The 18,956-nt window shown below is 54.9% G+C and overlaps 1 protein-coding gene across 8 annotated transcripts in view; it reads right to left on the bottom strand.

Annotated features, from left to right (window-relative positions):
* Positions 1-4,653: 4,653 nt before the first annotated feature.
* Positions 4,654-18,956, bottom strand: part of LOC135180599 (syntaxin-binding protein 4-like) — a 61,436-nt gene continuing 47,133 nt past the window's right edge. For 4 of the 8 annotated variants that reach the window (XM_064153169.1, XM_064153168.1, XM_064153165.1 and 1 more), the window contains exons 13-22: positions 18,234-18,330; positions 16,903-17,030; positions 15,934-16,026; positions 15,028-15,093; positions 14,344-14,532; positions 12,641-12,757; positions 9,624-9,673; positions 7,515-7,645; positions 6,233-6,290; positions 4,654-5,194 (exon numbers count right to left, since the gene is read on the bottom strand). In XM_064153169.1, the coding sequence (XP_064009239.1) occupies positions 5,098-5,194; positions 6,233-6,290; positions 7,515-7,645; positions 9,624-9,673; positions 12,641-12,757; positions 14,344-14,532; positions 15,028-15,093; positions 15,934-16,026; positions 16,903-17,030; positions 18,234-18,330 (1,026 nt within the window). In that variant the 3' untranslated portion in view covers positions 4,654-5,097. Of the gene's footprint in view, positions 5,195-6,232; positions 6,291-7,514; positions 7,646-9,623; positions 9,674-12,640; positions 12,758-14,343; positions 14,533-15,027; positions 15,094-15,933; positions 16,027-16,902; positions 17,031-18,233; positions 18,331-18,956 lie in introns of those variants that run through there. The other 4 variants (XM_064153166.1, XM_064153170.1, XR_010304500.1 and 1 more) reach the window with 4 other exon arrangements.

Raw genomic sequence — 18,956 nt, forward strand, 5'->3', positions numbered from 1 at the left:
AACCTTTTTGCTGCAGACCCCAACCCATTGCTGCTCCATGACCTAATCAGATTAGTTTTCCTTTCGTTCTTGTCACTACATCTGATTGAAGTTTTGGTGAGTCCCATCCCATGCTATCCCACCCAATCCCATCCCTTCACATTCCATCTTTCCTCTGCTCAGCAGCCCTCACTGGAATTCCTGTTTTCCAGCATATTTTCTTCTCCTGCCCAAAGGTCACCCTGGCACTTTCCCCTGTTGGGGAATACCTTTTCCCCTCCCACAGCTCTTCCTGGTTCTCCCAAGGGCCATGACTTACAGAATCATACAAGCCCAGACTGGTTTGGATTGGAAGGGACCTTAAAGATCATCCAGTTCCAACACCCCTGCCATGAACAGGGACACCTCCTCCTAGACCAGGTTGCTCAAGGTCCCATCCAGTCTATCTTTGAACATTTCCAGGCTTGGAGCCTCCACAGCTTCTCTGGGCAACCTGTCCCAGGCAGGGTCTCATCACCCTCATGGGGATGAATTTCCTCCTAATGTCTCATCTCAATCCAGCTCCTTCCAGTCTGAGGCCATCACCCCTTGTCCTGGCACGCCCAGCCCTTCACCAAAGTCCCTCCCCAACACTCCTGGAGCCCCTTCAGCTACTGGAAGGCTGCTCTGAGGTCTCTCTGGAGCCTTCCCTGGGCTGGACAACCCAATGGTCTCAGCCTGGCCTCACAGGCGATGTGCTCCAGCCAGCAGATCATCTTTAGGGCTCTTCTCTGGACCATGAAAGTTTGATGTTCGCCTTGTGTTGGGGCACATAAGCCAGCCCCAGCCCTGCAGGTGGAGCCTCAGCAGAGCAGAGGAGGACAATCACCTCCCTCACCTGGCAGGCCATGAAGTCTCTTCTTATCCTTCCACCTTCGAGGCCTGAGTGCTTGCCTGAAGGGCTGGCATCCAGCCCTCTGCTCTTCCCCTGGGAGCTGCTTGGAGAGAAGTTCTCACCCCGTAGAAGAACTGCTGCCAGGCTCTGCAGTTAGAAAGCAGAACAGGAAGGAAGGAGGTCTGCTCTGGGGATACCTTTCAGCTTCCACTTCCCCCTTTACTGGGAGTTTTTCTGCTGCAAACTCATCCTCTCAACTTCCTAAGCCTCTTATGTGGGCATCAACTTGAAGAACCGAGCAGAAACCCTAATGAGGTGGTGCAGAAGAGGATGTGAGGAGCTTCTGCATGGCATTGGTACTTCTGCTGCCCTGCTTACAGGAGCTGCTGGCCTCTGGGGAGGCTGCAAAGGAGGTTTGTGGCTGTGCTGCACTCAGTGAGGCCAGAAGGTTCTGTGGTCAGTCCTCAGAGGTTCTGAAGTGTCTGCAAAGGAAGTTTGTGGCCATGCTGAACTCAGTGAGGCCAGAAGGTTCTGTGGCCAGTTCTGGAGGTTGTGGGGCAGACTCAGCCTTATGTAAGAGGAAGATGATGGTGCAATGGGCAGGCAGCCCTCGATGCAGCATCACCCAAAGGTGCTTCCTGGGCCTCTTCCACACGTGTTCAACAAGCCTCAGGAAGCCAGAGGTGGTTAAATATTAAAGAGCCTCTTGAAAAATTCATCAGCAAAGTTCAGCTGCTGTTCAGAGCCACATCTCAGGCAGCAGGGAATCTGTTTCCACTCTCTAGAGCTGGGCTTCAGGCCAGTTCAGTGTCATGGAGTGGAGCTGGGAGGAAGAGGAGGCTCTGCAGCCTTCACTGGTGGGAGCAGACCTAGGACTGCCATAAAATCCCAAGACGAGTTGAGTGGGAAGGGACTTCAAAGATCATCCAGGTCCAACTGCCTGCCATGGGCAGGGACATCTCCCAGCAGCCCAGAATGCTCAAGGTCTCATCCAGTATGGCCTTGAACACCTTCAGGGAGGTTGTGGATCACATTCTGTGATTCTGTGATCCACAACCTCCCTGGGCAACCTGTGCCAGTGTCTCCACACCCTCACTACAAACAATTTCTTCCTTGTCTCCACTCTCACTCTCTCCTCTTCCAGCTCAAAGCCATTGTCCCTCATCCTGGCACTCCCAGCCCTTGTCCAAAGTCCCTCCCCAGCTCTACTGCAGCCCCTTTAGCTACTGGAAGGCTGCTCTGAGATCTCCCTTGAGCTTTCTTCAGGCTCAACAGCTGCAAATCTCCCAGCCTGTGCCCACAGGGGAGTTTCTCTAGCCTCTGATCATCTTCTTGGCCTCCTCTGGACCTGCTGGTCTCCACAGCAGCACTCAGGGCTGGCTTTCACCTCTGCGACTTTTAGCCTGTCCTGCTTCACAGAACCTAAGCAAAAGTTCAGTCTGCAGTTTAGAGATGGAGAGCTACTGGAGAGAGTCCAGGGCAGGCTGCAAAGCTGCTGAGGGGCCTGGAGCAGCTCTGGGAGGAGCAAAGGCTGAGAGCCTGCAGAAGAGCAGCCCCAGAGGGCAGCTGAGCAGTGCTCAGCAAGAGCTAAAGGAGCTGTGGGGGGCAAGAGGCTGGGGCCAGACTCTTGTCTGTGGTGTCCAGGGCCAGGCCAAGGGGCAATGGGCACGAAGTGGCAGTCAGGAGGTTCCATGTGAGCAGGAGGAGAAAGTTGTTTGTTGTGAGGGTGCTGGAGGCCTGGAGCAGGCTGCCCAGAGAGGCTGTGGAGTGTCCTTGTGTGGAGAGCTTCCCAGGGCAGCTGGGCACGCTGCTGGGCAAGCTGCTGTGGGTGCCCTGCTTTGGCAGGGACTTGGACTGGATGATCTGCAGGGGTCCCTTCCCACCCCACCCTGCTGGCACTCTGTAAGAGTCAATGAAAGTTAAAAGCCTGAAGCTCTTCTCCCAGAAACCAGGGCTCAGCAGCACCTCTGCCCACTCCTGCTGGATCCGTTTGTGCCAGGGGTTTGCACCCCATTTCCAGTGGGTCCCTGGGGCTCAGAGAAGCTGATCCTGTCTGCTGATCCTGGTGCAAAACCGAGCTGCAGCGTGCTGCCCAAGGTCACCCAGTGAGGTGGCAGAGATCAGTGGCAGAAATGAAACTGGAGCTGTAATGAGCTGGAGTGCAGCACATGTAGAGCAGGTTGGGTTACCGCAGCCATCAGGCTGCAGATAAGCACAGTGCTAATGGCTCTCTTCGACATTCACCTCTGGAGATAAAGCCTCGGTGGCTACCTGCCCAACCTCCCTGCTGGAGACCAGTGACCATCTGGAGCTCCTCTGAGGTCTGTGCTGAGCCCAGTGCTGTTTCACATCTTTGTCAGTGACATGGGCAGTGGCACTGAGCTTCTCCCTCAGCAAGTCAGCTGATGACATCAAGCTGTGTGGTGTGCTGGACCCATTGGAGGGAAGGGATCCATTCAGAAGGATCCAGACAGACAGATCTTGGCAGGCTTAAGTGGCCAGTGCCAACAGCACGAGGTTCAGCAAGTCACAGGGCAAGGTCCTGCAGCTGGGTTGGGCCAACCTCAGGCTGGGTTGAGCAGAGTGGGTTGAAAGCAGCCCTGAAGAAAGAACCTTGGAGGTGTTGGGTGCTGAGCAGCTCCCCAGGAGCCAGCAGTGCCCTCATGCAGCCCAGCAGGCAGCTGTGTGCTGGCTGCAGCCAGAGCAGGGTGGGCCGAGGGTAAGAGAGGGGATTGTGCCCCTGGACTCTGCTCTGCTGAGACCTCCCCTCCTATCCTGCCTCAAGTGCTGCTGTCTCCAGCAGAAGGAGGACTCAGCTGCTGGAGTGAGGCCAGAGGAGGCCACAAATACGATCCAAGGACTGCAGCAGCTCTGCTGTGAGCACAGGCTGAGGGAGCTGAGGGTGTGCAGCCTGGAGAGGAGAAGGCTCCAGGGAGACCTCAGAGCTGCCTGGAGGTGTTTCCAAGAGGCAGAGCTGTGGTGTTGAGCACCATGGCTCAGCCCCAGCCTGGGCAGAGTTAGGGAACTGTTGGACTGGAGGAGCTGAAAGGGCTTTGCCAGCCCAAACATTCTGTGATTCCATGGCTTCTATGATTCCATGGTTCCATGATTTATGTGGTTCTATGATCCCATGATTTCCTGATTCTGTAATTCTAGGTGTCTGTCACTTCTGTGATTCCATGATGCTATGACTTCTAGGATTTCTATGATCCTGTGATTGACTCCATGTTTCTATGATTCCACAATTCCATGGTTCTATGATTTCTATGATTCCACTATTCCATGATTCCTATGATTCCATGATTTAAAGATTTCCATGATTCCACAATTTCAGGTTTCTATCATTTCTAGGACTCTTTGCTTCCATCATTCTGTGATTTCTCTGACTCCACCATCCTGTGACTCTCCATGATTCCCCAATTCCCTGACCCAGGGAGGGTATTTCTCTCTGAGACCACAGCCACAAGGAGCAAACAGCCTTGTGAGCAGCCTTGCCACTTTATTTTGCAGAGCTCCTCTTGGCTCTCCAGCCCACGCCTGCCTCTTTGCTTCCACTCTTGCCTCACACAGATCCAGTTTCCCAGTGCCACCGGGATGCCCTCCCTGATATGTGGTCGCTGTGCCCCCTCCTGCCTTGCAGGGAGTGTTGGGTGGCACCGCTGGTATGCAGCTGGCTCTTTCCACGCTCTCTGTGGCCAGCTTGCTGAGGTGGTGCTCTCCACTTCAAGCATTGCAGCTGGGATAAGCTAGACCAAAAAAAAGAAGAAGAAGAGAAGGAGAAGAATCTCTCCCAGCACAGCTAGGACACTACAGCTGAAGATGCTTTCATTTTACAGCCGCTAAAGACGCTTTGGTTTTTCGGATGAAACCCCAAAAAGGAATCTGCTGGAGACTCCTGAGTCCCTTGGCTACCTTCACGCTCCTCTCACTAGCCAGGATACAAGCTCTAAAAGGCTGCTAGTGAAATCCAGGCCCTTGGAGCCTCTTGAGAAGGTTGTTTGTGTTATCCTATAAAGCTGCAGAACCATGAGCAAATAGCCTTGGATGATAGCTCGGAGGTAGACACGCAGGAGGGAGGCTGCTGGCAAAGTCTTGGGTGCTTAGGAGGACTTAATCTTGTGTCAAGAAAGCTGCTTTCTCAGTCTGGTTTGCCTGGAAAGTGAAGCACTCGAGGTGTGTCCTGCCCATCTCCCAGCACAGCAGCAGCTGGGTCACAGCCAGACGCCGTGGGAGACTCCTGGAGGCTACTGCGGCAGGTCCTTGGCTGGGCTGGGCGGCTGCGCTGGGTCGCTCTTGGCCTGGCTGGCAGGAGGGGGCCAGGTGGGCTTCTGGTGGAGGTGGCTGAAAATGAGAGACAGGTCTTAGGCACTGTGGGAGAAGGACACAGAGGACCCCCCTGAAGGCGGAGCTGGCTATGCAGGAAGGAAAAGAGAAGGCTGTGGAATTTGCCTGGCTGCTGCAAGGTTCTGCTGCCCACCACAGGGCTGAAAATGCTTTCCCTAACCGGGAAATGGTCACTGGCAGCCCAGAGCCAGCTGTGAGCCAGAGCAGGGAGAGCAGCAGCACAGGGAGGGGATTCTGCCCCTCTGCTCTGCTCTGCGAGACCTCACCTGCAGCACTGCCTCCAGCACTGGTGCCCCTACCACAAGAAGGACCTGGAGCTACTGGAGAGGGTCCAGAAGAGGCCATGAAGATGCTCAGAGGCTGGGGAACCTCTTTGTCAGGGACAGGCTGGGAGAGTTGGGGCTGTTGAGCCTGGAGAAGAGAAGGCTCCAGGCAGACCTTAGAGCAGCCTTCCAGTAGCTGAAGGGGCTGCAGGAGAGCTGGGGAGGGACTTTGGACAAGGACTGGGAGTGCCAGGCTGAGGGACAGTGGCTTTGAGCTGGGAGAGGACTCAGAGTGGAGAGGAGGAAGAAATTGTTTGAGTACAGGTGGGAAGAGGCTGGCACAGGCTGCCCAGGGAGGTGTTGAAGGCCAGGCTGGATGAGGCCTTGAGCATCCTGGGCTGTTGGGAGGTGTCCTTGCCCATGACATGAGGTTGGAGCTGGACGATATGGAAGGTCCCTTCCAATCCATTCCATCAGTCCATGCATGGCTCTTTTTCCCTTGCTCAGGACTCCCAGTGGGCTATAAAGATGCCAGCTAAAGGAGTCATAGACCCATCAATTCCTACAAGAACATTTTAGGGAACAAAAGAGGTATCCATTAATGTCCTGTCCTGGGCATGTTGTCTGGGCAGGGATGGATTGCTCTGACCTGGCCTTTCCTAGATGGTCTGACTCAAAGCTGCCAAGCAAAAGACTAATAAAAAGCCAACAAAAGGAACAGGAGGGATTTTTTAGGGTGACAATTCCAGCCCAGGGTGGCTTTGACACCTACTCCTTGTACTCTGGGATCCCTTCAGCAGGCAGGCACTGGTCCCTGTCACACGGTGAAGCTGCAAAAGGAAGCAGTCAGCTGTGAGTGGAGGCTTTGGACCACGGCAGGAGCAAGCAGAGCTGCTAGACGATGCTAATGGACAGGGAAAGGATGCAGGAAGCCTGGGAATGCTGATACCCTCCTGGGATGGTTCTGGGCTTTGAGACCAAGTCAGTGCTGGGCTTTGGCTGTGTTTGGTTGGGGAACAGAAGCTAAGATTGTGCACCTGTGAGAGGCTGTCTGCTGACCTGCTTGTGCCATGGAGGAGAGCAGAAGTTCTCCTGCTGCGTGGAAGGAGACAAGTGGGGGCCACATAATGCTTCTGCCTTGGGGGCCAAGCTCAAAGCTGCAGACTGGGACAGGGAACTAGATGGAGGCTGTGTGAGGGGAAGGGAACCTGGGCTGGTTTGTACACCAAAGGAAGAGGAGATGACTCTTCCCCTCTGCTCAGCATTGCTGCAGGCACACCTGGATGGCATAAGGGAGGTTTGGATCCTGGGTGGAGTAAGGGAGGTTTGGGTCCCTGCTTTGAAGCTACTGAGAAACTGGCCAGGGTCTGGCAGAGGCAGCCCCGAGGGTTTATGCCCTGCAGGGAGAGGCTGGGCAGGGCTGTGCGGGGCTGGGCTTGTTTAGCCTGGCAAAGAGGAGGCAGAGAGCTGCTCTCAGGGCACCTACTCTTGCTTCCAATGGCAATTACAGGGATGGTGGAGCCAAGCTCTTGCTGGCAGCAGCAGCCAGCATGATCCGGGGCCGCAGGCAGAAGTTGCACCTGAGGGAGTCCAGTCTGGGTGCAGGGAAAACCTTTCCCACAGAGCAGAAAGCAGCAGAGGTGCAGCTGGTGCAGGGAGGCTGTTTGCTGCCAGCCTCGGGGGGCTGAAACCCATTGCTGAGCCCATCTGGAGCCACGGTCCTGCCTGCGGGAGAGGGTTTGACTCCTGAGCTCCAGCAGCATTTCCCTGCCTCCTGCCTGGAAGGGTTTGGGGGTTGTTAATCCTGTCTGAGTGCCTTTCCTCTGGCTCTGAGCACAAGTCACACCCTGGCACTCCTTGGCACTCAGAGCTGAGGCACACAGAGACACCGAGGGCAATTCCACCTCGGTTAGCATGAGGGCATCAGGGACCCTGCAGGGGAACCTTAACTGGTATGGGAAAAGGATGGAAGGTGGTGGGAAGGGTAAATCAGAGTGGCAGGTGTCCTGGGGACTTGCTGGAGTGCAGGTTTCTCCAGGTCCTTGGGTGCTTACCCTCCTTGCTGGAGAGGATTGGCGCTAGCAGCTCTTTAGCTTCTGATAGCAAAAGGTCAACAAGATCTGAAGATGGAAGAGATGTGTCTGAGACTGCCTCTGTTTTATCCTCTTCTGTCTCACTGCTGGCTCTTACAAATATGGAAAGTGCCATCAGTACCTCCATCATGGACTGGTCACTGTCAATCCTGGCCAGCCTCTCGGGAAGGGCATTCTCAGGCAGTTCTGGGTGCTTGGGGGGCTGATCTCCATTGCTCAGCAGCACAGATTCACAGCTTGCATTGGCTTGGGAGGGACCCTCCCAGGGCATCTTGTCCAACCCCTGCATTCAGCAGGGATAGCTCCAGCCAGAGCAGGCTGCCCAGGAACACAGCAAGTCTGATCTCAAACATCTCAGCGATGGCCTCCACCACCTCCCTGGGCAGCCTGTGCCAGTCTCTCCCCACTCTCACTGTGCAGAGCTTCCTCCTGCTGTCCAACCTAACTCTGCCCTGCTCCAGCTCCAAACCATTGCCCTCGGCCTGTCCCCACAGGCCCCTCTGAGCAGTCCTTCCCCAGCCTGCCTGGAGGTTCCCATCAGGCACTGGAAGGCTGCTCTAAGGTCTCCCTTGAGCCTTCTCTTCTCCAGGCTGAGCAGCCCCAACTCTTTCAGCCTTTCTTCACAGAAGAGGTTCTCTAGTCCTTGATCACCAGGAGGCTCTGTGAGGGGTTTGCAGGGGGATGATGTAGGAGGAGCAGCTGAGAGACCTGGGGTTGTTCAGTCTGGAGAAAAGGCTGAGGACACACCTCATTGATCTCTCCATCTCCCTGAGAGGAGGCTGCAGCCAGGTGGGGGTTGGGCTCTGCTCCCAACTAACCAGTGATAGGACAAGAGGTAATGGCCTGAAATTGTGCCGGGGAGGCTTAGGTTAGGAGGAAAAATGTCTTGGCTACCAGAGTGGTCAGGGACTGGCCCAGGGAGGTGGTGTAGTCCCCATCCCTGGAGGTGTTCCAGAAAGGTGTGCCCATGGCACTTGGGGCCAGGGTTTGGTGGCCATGGTGGTGCTGGGATGCTGTCTGGACTGGATGAGCTCAGAGGCCTTTTCCCACCTTAATGAAACTATGATTCTATTGTTGTGTTACAGAGATCTCAACATATTTTTCTTGTGTTCTCCAAACCATTTTTCCTTCATCAGATGATCGGTAACAGCCCTGGAAACTTAAAAATCCTTTTCAGTCATTCTTAAAACCTGGAAGGGGATGGGAAGGCTCTGGGGAGACTTTCCAGTACCTGAAGGGGGCTACAAGCAGGCTGCAGAGGGACTGTTCCCAAGGGCCTGCAGGGACAGGACCAGGGGCAATGGCTTCAGAGCAGAGCAGATTGAGATCAGATGTGAGTTCTGCAGCAGGAGGCTGCTGGAACACTGCAGCAGGTTGCCCAGGGAGGTGGTTGTGGTCCCATGCCTGGAGCTATACAAGGTGAGGCTGGACAGGACTGTGGGCAACCTGCTCTGGTGGAGGATGTCCCTGCTGAGTGCAGGGGCTTGGACTGGATGAGCTTTGGGGGTCCCTTCCATCCCAGAGCATTCTGTGATTGTATGATTGTCCATGCTCAATGCTGTGAGCAGTTAAAAACACAGATCAAGCTGTGCCACACTTTGTTCCCAGGTGGCAGGAGTTAGGTTCACCTTAAAGCAGACTGGACTCTGTTTCTGCAACCCTTCTTGCAGTTGAGAGTCATTGCCAGATCTTTGCTTACACTCTGGCAGTTCCTGTAATCCCTAATAAGAGGACACAGCACTGAAGCCACCAACTGGCTTCTGGTGGCAAAAGGAGGTGGCTCAGAGCTCTGCTCCTTTCCAACAGCCTCCTTAAGCTCTCTGCTCACAAGAGCAATTTAACCAGAGGACTGTTTCACCTACTCACTCCCCTACAAAGCCTAGGTGGAGGCCAACCCCCACTCCTCCCTCCAAGCCCCAATCCACCAGCAGCCTCTAGATCATCTTTCCCACAGTGACACCGGGTTCAGGAACCCTGGGTGAGCTGTGTGTGAATCACCTTCCCCTGAGAAAGGGCACAAAAGGACATTTCATCTTCCCCTGGAAGATTCCCAGAAGCCATCTCTCCTACCTTTTCTCCTCTGGCAGATGACTGGAGGTGCTCAGGACCTTGTGGACATTCTGCCAGGCAACAAAAAGAAAACGAAAAAGAAGGGACAAAAGAAAAAGAAAGGACAAATTAAAACAGGAAAGGACAAAAGAACAAAAAGGGGGGGACAAAAGAACAAAAAGGGGGGACAAAAGAACAAAAAAGAAGGGACAAAAGAACAAAAAGGGGGGACAAAAGAACAAAAAGAAGGGACAAAAGAACAAAAAGAAGGGACAAAAGAACAAAAAGAAGGGACAAAAGAACAAAAAGAAGGGACAAAAGAACAAAAAGAAGGGACAAAAGAACAAAAAGAAGGGACAAAAGAACAAAAAGGGGGGACAAAAGAACAAAAAGGGGGGACAAAAGAACAAAAAGAAGGGACAAAAGAACAAAAAGAAGGGACAAAAGAACAAAAAGGGGGGACAAAAGAACAAAAAGGGGGGACAAAAGAACAAAAAGGGGGGACAAAAGAACAAAAAGGGGGGACAAAAGAACAAAAAGGGGGGACAAAAGAACAAAAAGGGGGGACAAAAGAACAAAAAGGGGGGACAAAAGAACAAAAAGGGGGGACAAAAGAACAAAAAGGGGGGACAAAAGAACAAAAAGGGGGGACAAAAGAACAAAAAGGGGGGACAAAAGAACAAAAAAGAGGGGGGAAAAATGGAATTAAACAAAAAAGAGGTTTCAAAAAGATGTTTCAGACTCATAGGAAGGAATAATTCCTGAGAACAACCCCCCCTGGGGTTTTCCCTAGTGATCAGATTTAATATGACAGTAATCAGCTTTTGCTTATTCATTGCCCTTGAAGCCAGTGTCTGAAGTCCTTTTGCAGCTCAGGCAGTGCTCACAGCCTATGCAAATATGCAGACACAGCTAAATGAGGCATTTTAAGCCCAACACTGAAGCCTACAAAGTGCAGCATCAAAAAAGACTCCTCCAAAGAATGACTTTGCAGGCTCTGTGTCAGTGGTGATGGCCATGAGCTGCTGGCTGCACTTGCAGGCTCTTGTTAGCTTGCATGGTTGGGGAGTTCTCAACCACCACTGAGGGCTCTGTGAAAATGGGAAGATGTTTTGCTCCACTGCTCAAAATCCTGAGCTCTTTGACCCTGGGGTTAAGTCAAATCCACTTCCAGAGTCCTGCCTATCACCAGGCAGGCACCAGATTGTGGTGCTGCAGGTCTGGAGGTGGTTTAATTCTTCCTCCTCTGAAAGCAGAGGACATAGTCTCTGAGCCACTGAGCTCCTGGGGCAGGCTGCCAGTAGCTGTAGCACATATCAGCAGCTGGAACTGTTGGAGTGGGGCCAGAGGAGGCCACCAAGATGATCAGAGGGGTGGAGAACCTCTGCTATGGGGACAGGCTGGGAGAGTTGGGGCTGTGGAGCCTGGAGAATGCTCCAGGGAGACCTTAGAGCAGCTTTCCAGTAGGTGGAGGGGCTGCAGGAATGCTGGGGAGGGAAGGACAAGGGCTGGGAGTGCCAGGACAAGGGACAGTGGCTTTGAGCTGGGAGAGGGGAGATGGAGAGTGGAGAGGAGGAAGAAATTCCTTTCAGTGAGGGTGTGGAGACACTGGCACAGGTTGCCCAGGGAGGTTGTGGATACAGAATGTGATCTATGATCACCTACTGTGATTCTGTGACCACAGATTCTGCCAACACCTGGAGGTGTTGAAGGCCAGGCTGGATGAAGCCTTGATCAACCTGAGCTGGTGGGAGGTGTCCCTGCCCATGGCAGGGAGTCGGCACTGGATGACCTTCCAAGTCCCTTCCAGCCCAAAGCAGTCTGAGATTCTGTCACATATTGAACCTGGTGCTTCCCGTGCTGGCCACTTCACCAGTTACAGGAGCTTCTATTGCTGGTACGAGTGAAACAGAGCAAGGCTCAGTCCAAAGACAAAAGCAATTCTGTGTGAGAGTCTGCAGGAAGTCCGAGGGGGGGGAGGAGGGACAGTGGAAAAGCAAAACCACTCTGCAAGTTTGTCTTTGTTGTGTAGAGAAGCAACCATCACTTAGACAAAGGGAAGCTTGAAAGACAACATTTCAACCAGCATCCCAGAATCCCGGCAGGGTGGGGTTGGAAGGGAGCTCTGGAGATCATCCAGCCCAAACCCCTGCCAAAGCAGGGCACCCACAGCAGCTTGCCCAGCAGCACAGTGCCCAGCTGCCCTTGGAAGCTCTCCACACAAGAACACTCCACAGCCTCTCTGGGCAGCCTGCTCCAGGCCTCCAGCACCCTCACGACAAACAACTTTCTCCTCCTGCTCAGATGGAACCTCCTGGATGCTACTTTGTGCCCCTTGCCCCTTATCCTGGCCCTGAGCACCACTGACAAGAGTCTGGCCCCAGCCTCTTGCCCCCCAGAGCTCCTTTATCTCTTGCTGAGCATTGCTCAGAGATCCCCCCTCTGGGGCTGCTCTTCTGCAGGCTCTCAGCCTTTGCTCCTCACACAGATGTTCCAATCCCTTCGTCATCCTCATGGTCTCCCCTGGACACTCTCCAACAGTTCTCTGTCCCTCTCAAAGTGAGGAGCCCAGCACTGGACACAATCCTCTAGCTGTGATTTCACCAGGGCAGAGTAGAGGGGCAGGAGAACCTCCCTTGCCCTGCTGGCCACACTCTTCTTCATGCACCCCAGGACACCATTGGCCTCTCGGCCATAAGCGTCCCATGGATATCTTACTGTGTCCCAGCACTTCCAGCACTGCCCTTTGTCCTGTCCCTGGGCACCAGTAACAGGAGTCTGGCCCCAAGAAACCTGTCCAAGAGAGTTGCTTGGAGAAGCCTCCATCAGCAGCCATGGTGAGCTGGGCACAGCAGAGCCACCAGCAGCACCTGCCCCACGTCGCTAGCAGGTAGCTGAGCACTGCTGAGGCCATTCCCACTTACTCCTACCCAGCAGCCAGTGCCTTTTGAGGGTGTGACAGATCAGCCCCCAGCTTCCCCTTGCTGATGGAGCAGGACCTGCCAGGTAGAAGGGCGCAGGGGTGGCTGATCACTCACCTGCACGAAGAGCAGCAGCTTCCTGTTGCAGATCTCCAGGCGCTTGCGTGAGACCTCGGACTGGCGCAGCTGCCCGCCCGCCAGGGACAGCTGTCTCCTCAGGGCCAGGATGTCCTCCTGGGGCAGCAGAAAGGCAGAGAGGTGAGCAGCACCCTTGGCCTTGGCTTTTGGCAAATGCCAATTTGTGACATTGGCTACCAGCAGCAGGCCAGAGGCAGAGCTTCGTTAGGCTGGCGGCGTGGCTAGAAGGCACCTTGGAGGTCACAGCATGGCTCAGATCCGGAGGCACCTCTGAGATCATCTACTGCAATCCCTCCTGCCATGGGCAGGGACACCTCTCAACTAGCCCAGGTTGATCAAGGCCCTGAACACTGCTAGGGAGGGGACATCCATGACCCCTGTGGGCAGCCTGTTCCAGAGTCTCCCCATGCTTATCCTGAAGGACTTCTTCCTCAGCTCCAAACCATTCCCCCCTGGGCTGGCTCAGACACCCTCATGTCACGCCGTATCTCCTGCTTTGCCACAGCTGCCCAGCTCAGCTGCTTGGGTAATTTGCCACCTACTGCTCCTGCTGCCTTTCCAACCAAAAGAATTCCCCATCCCCACTGTGTGGGATGGACCCATCCTGTTCATTCAGCCTTTGCTCCAACCCCCTGCCATGGGCAGGGACAGCTCCCACCAGCCCAGGTTGCTCAAGGCCTCATCCAGCCTGGCCTCAAACACCTGCAGGGAGGTTGTGGATCAGAGAGTCACAGAATCCCTGGACAACCTGTGCCAGTCTCTCCTCACCCTCACTGCAAACAACTTCTTCCTCCTCTCCACTCTCAGTTACTCCTCTCCCAAGTCAAGGGCATTGTCCTTCATTTTGTCCCTCACATCCCTTGTCCAAAGTCCCTCCCCAGCTCCCCTCCAGCCCTTTTAGGTGCTGAAAAGTAGCTCTAAGGTATCTTTGGAGCCTTCTGTTCTCCAGGCTCAGCAGCCTCAACTCTCCCAGGTTATCCCCACAGCAGAGCTTCTCCAGCCTCTGAGCATCCTCATGGACTCCTCTGGACCCCCTCCAGCAGTTCCATCCCCTCCTTGTGCTGGGGACCCCAGAACTGGAGGCAGTGCTGCAGCTGAGGTCTCAGCAGGGCAGAGAGGGGCAGAATTCCCTCTCTCCATCTGGCTACACTGCTTTGGATGAGCCCAGGACAGGGTTAGCAGTCCCTGGACAACAGCAAAGTTGGCTTACTCAGTGAGTAGTGATGATGTCCTTGCTTGCCCATAGCAGCAAACCTCTTTGCTAAGGCATTCAGAGGTGCTCACAGGAGACAATTCCTGTTCTTCAGCTAGTGGAAGGCTTCTCTGAGGTCTCCCTGGAGCCTTCTCTTCTCCCATCTTTTCCCCACAGGGGAGGTTCCCCAGCCTCTGAGCATCCTCTTGGCCTACTCTGGACCTGCTGGTTTCCACAGCAGTGTTCAGGGCTGGCTTTCACCTCTACAACTTTTAGCCTCTCCTGGACCCCCCCCCCCCCCCTCTTTTGGAGTGAACAGTGGAAACTCTACAGATCACAACAGCTCCAGAGTCCATGCAACCCTTGTGCTCCTACTCAGCAATTTCTGGCTGTGCTACCTTCCTATTCTCTTCTGGAAAGAGGAGGAAAAGCCCCAGAAGGCAGCTCTGGAGGCCTGTGGAGGGTTCTCCAGGATGAGGGCTTGCATTACCTCTATTTCTGAGACCTGCTTTGCCTTCTTCCCTGCCAGCTGCATCTTCAGCTCCGCGATTTCCGCCTCCAGCAGGTGGATGACCTCCTCGTAGTCCTGCTCTGCGCTGTGTGCCTGTCTCTGCACCATCTCTGCCATCTGCAGCTTGCTGTGCAGTGTCCTGTTCTCTGAGAGGAAGCCCAGGGCTTTCTGGAAGCAACCACAGCTTCTGCTCAATGCACCACATCACAGAATCATAGAATCAACCAGGTTGGAAGAGACCTCCAAGCTCAGCCAGTCCAACCTAGCACCCAGCCCTGGCCAATCAACCAGACCATGGCACTAAGTGCTCCATCCAATATTTTCTTGAGCACCTCCAGGGACAGTGCCTCCACCATCTCCCTGGGCAGCCCATTCCAGTGCCAATCACTCTCTCTGCCAACAACTTCCTCCTAACATCCATCCTAGGCCTCCCCATGCAGCTTGAGATTGTGTCCCCTTGTTCTGTTGCTGGTTGCCTGGCAGAAGAGTCCAACCCCACCGGCTACAGACTCCCTTCAGGCAGCTGTAGAGAGCAATGAGGTCACTCCTCAGCTTCCTCTTCTCCAGGCTAAACAACCCCAGCTCCCTCAGCCTCTGCTCATAGGGCTGTGCTCCAGGCCCCCTTCAGCTCTCCACCATCCCCCCAGCAGTCCCTTTGCCAACCTGGTTCAGCCTCTGAAGCTCATCTTCCATTGACTTCTTGCTGTTCTCCACCTCTTTCAGCAGAGACTGGGGAAAAGGTTTTCACCAGATTAGAAGGATGAGAAGTGACAGGACATGGTTTGGGAGATGGCAGAATGGCTCAGGGACTTCAGGGACCTACTCCATGGGCAGAGACACCTCTCAACTAAACCTGGTTATTCAAGGCTTCATCCAACCTGGCCTTGAACACTTTCAAGGAGGTTGTGGATCACAGAATCACTGAATGTGATCCACAGCCTCCCTTGGCAGCCTGTTCCAGAGTCTCAGCACTCTCACACCGCAGAACTTCTTCCTCAGCTCCACTCTAACCCTGCTCTGCCTCTGCTCCAAACCATTCCCCCTTGGTCTGGCTCAGACACCCTCAGCAAAAGTCCTCTGCATCCTTCCTGGAGGATCCCTTCAGGTACAGGTAGGCAGCTCTGAGGATACCCTGGCCTGGCAGCCCCTACCCACCAGACCTATGTCCTCCAGAGCAGTTGTCTGCACTGTCTCCCACCACGATGCCATCCATGCCTGCAGAAATCCACCTGGACAGTGGTGTGGTGCTACCAGCCAAGCTGACATCTGCAGCTAGGTCAGCATGCGAGGGCAGGTGGTGGTTGCTCTGGCGTTTGTGGGGCTCAGGGGTTTGTGAGAGCCCTTCCTGTGGATGTGCTAAGCAGTGCCTGCCTGCCTGCCTTCAGGGCAACGAGGTGCTCCTGCCAGGCTGAGGGGGAGAAAGATGCAGGGCAGGCTGAGAGCCTCTGCGGTAAGGAACGTGCAGAATGCAAACTGGTGGCTTCTGAAGGGGGACAGACAACCTCAGCAGTCTCCTGTTTGGCTACTCCCAGCCACAGTAGAAGGCACTAGCCAAGAGATCTGCTCCACCTTGAGCCTTCGAACTTCATGCCGCAGGTCCAGCATCTCCAGCTGCAGCTGCTCCAGCTCCTCGCTGCTGTTACAGCTGAGAGAGTCGAAGGTCTGCAAGGCAGAGGGACAGACAGCATCAGGCATCACTTGGATGTGCAGATGTGTGGCAGATGTTGTCTTCCACACCCAGAGGAAGGAGGAACCAAAGTCAATGAGTCCTTGGACTCTGCATTCTTGTGCCACAGATCAGAAGGGACATTTAAACTACAAGAAGGACATTGATGGACTGGAGCAGGGCCAGAGAAGGGCAACAGAGCTGGGGAAGGGTCTGGAGACCCTTGTGATCTGTGGCACAAGAATGCAGAGTCCAAGCACCCACTGACTCCGTGTCCTTCTGGGAGTAAGGAGCCCAAAACTGAACCCTGCACTCAAGCTGTGGCCTCCCCAGTGCTGAGCACAGGGGCACAATCCCTGCCCTGCTCCTGCTGCCCACAGCATTGCTGATCCAGGTCAGGCTGCTGGTGCCCTTCTTGCCCACCTGGGCACCCCCTAGCTCATCTCCAGCTGCTGCCAACCAGCACCTCCAGGCTCTTTTCTGCTGGGCACTTTCCAGCCACTCTGCCCCAAGCCTGGAGCGTTCTTGGGGCTGCTGTGCCCCAAAGGCAGGGCCCAGCACTTGGCCTTGTTGAACCTCATCCCACTGGTTCCAGCCTGACCAGAGCCTTCTGCAAAGCCTTCCTGCCCTGCAGCAGATCAACACTGCCACCCAATTTGGTGTCATTGCGAAGTGACTAAGGGCGCCCTTAGGTGAGACCTTTGAAGCCTTCTCTGGAACTTGCTGTAACTGAGATGGCCAAAGCCTGGTCCTGCATTCTCTTTGGGACTCTAGAAGAGCCAGGAAATGATCCCTTAGCTTTCCCCCTCTCAGAATTCCCTGGCTTTGCTGTAGCAGGGTCATGGATGCGGTGGAGCAGAGGCTGGACTGACCGGGGAGTGGAAGGCGGAGGTGTCCAGCAGGCTGGCCACTTCGTGCTGTGTGAAGAGCATGGAGCTGGAGCCCAGACCAGCCTCATCCAGCTCCTCCTGCATCAGATCCCTGAGAGCTTGGAGAAGATCTGCAAGAAAGCATCAGCCGTGAAAGGGCTGGAAGGGGCAGCTGCTGTGTGGGAGGAGAAAATGCCACCCGCTGGGCAGGCAGCCTTGGAGATGCTAAAGAGCCTTCTCCAGCAGTCCTGGGCTCTCTGCTGATCCCAGCCAGCTAAAGTGAAGTTGGTGGTGGTCTTTCCCCAACTCTTGTGTCTTCTCCATTGAATAAGTCAACCCCCAGGTGGTTTCCCAGCAGAACTTTCACACTCATGGTCCTCAGACCTTTACAGTCTGAAGCCCAACCCAGGGGGCTCTGACAAAGGCCCTCACCTGCCACCATCCCTTCAACAAAAGCCAACTCCAGGGCCTCAGCACTTAGAGAAGGTCCCACACGGCCAGGTCTTGGAGGCCAGACTTGGTTTGCTTTGGGATATGGAGGAAAGCACAGCATGAGGGGGCTGAGTGGGACACACAGGAGCTGGTGCAGCGCAGGGGAGGTGGCACTGGGGTGCCAGCCCCTCCAGTCCTCAGCCCAAGCCTTCATGCCAAGATTGGCACTTTCACTACCAGCACCTTCTCCCAATGCCCCCAACCATCCTGACTTCTGTGCCCACCAACTGCAAAACCAAACATTTCTCCAGACAGAACAGCAAGGTTCTGTGCCCCAACCTGCCAAGAGGGGATATGGCTTTGCATGCTGCTGGGGACACTGCTGCTGGTGGCATCATGAGGGACAATTAGTAGTGTTGGGGACGTTGCTGCTGGTGGGCACATTGGTGCTGGTGGCACCATGAAGGACCATTGGTAGTGATGGGGACGTTGCTGCTGGTGGCACCATGAAGGACCACTGGTAGTGATGGGGACGTTGCTGCTGGTGGGCACATTACCACTGGTGGGGATGTTGCTGAGAGCTTTGGATGCTCTTGAGAAGCCTTCTGGGCAGCAGGCTGGCTGGAGCAGATCCCATAAGGGCTTTGCTTTGCTGCTGGGCAGCTCAGGGGGAGGGCCAGAGAGCTCTCACCCCAACTCTGCATTACCACTCCAGGGATGCTTCCCCCAGCCACCTTCTGACATCTTGGGGGCTTTCCTCAGCTGCTCAGAGGCTCTGCCCCAATCCTCAGGCAGCTCTGACTTGCTGCCTTTCAGCAGATGCCTCTCTGCTTTCTCAGCCTCTAGCAAAGCCCTCCCCACCCCCAATAAAGCCTGCCCCCCAGTACAGAGGTGCTGCTCACCCCCATAGGCCACTGTCCCCTGCGAGTCCGTGGTCAGGCTCTGCCGGAGCTGCCTCTTCTTCTCCTCAGTCACATCCAGGCCAAGGTACTGCAGAACCTGGAGCAGAAAGAGTGAGCCTAGCAGAAGAGAGGTACTGGAAAAGCAGCTCTGGGAAGTGTGTGCTGAGCTCCTGCAAGTCACCCTCCAGGCAGCAGCTGCCTAAGGAGCAGCCTTGGGCTGAATCTCCTGTCCCTCCTTCCCTGCATGTGTACAGAGACCACAGAGCCATAAATTATGGACTGGGCTGGAAGGGACCACTCAAGCTCATCCAGTCCAACCTCCTGCAACCAGCTGGGACACTGCATCCAGGGCAGGTTGCTCACAGCCCCACACAACCTGACCTGCAGTGCTGCCAGCCATGGGGCAGCTCCCACCTCCATGGGCAGCCTAGGACAGGTTCTCCACACTCTTAGTGTCAAACATTTATCCTTTCTCTCCACTCTCAATCTCCCTCTTGCAGTTCAAACTATCCCCCCCCAGCCTGCCACCACAGGCCCTGCTCAAAACTCTGTCCCCAGCTATCTTCTAGCCCCTTGAAGCACTGCAAGGCCACCAGGAGGTCTCTCTGGAGCCTTCTCCTCTCCAGGCTGAACACCCCCAACTCTCTCAGCCTGTTCCTGAACACCAGGAGATGCTCACATCCCCCTGAGAACACTCCAGACAGCCTGCCAGCAGGTTTGCAG

Source organism: Pogoniulus pusillus, chromosome 13 (assembly GCF_015220805.1).
Source record: "Pogoniulus pusillus isolate bPogPus1 chromosome 13, bPogPus1.pri, whole genome shotgun sequence".
NCBI classification, from domain to species: Eukaryota; Metazoa; Chordata; class Aves; order Piciformes; family Lybiidae; genus Pogoniulus; species Pogoniulus pusillus.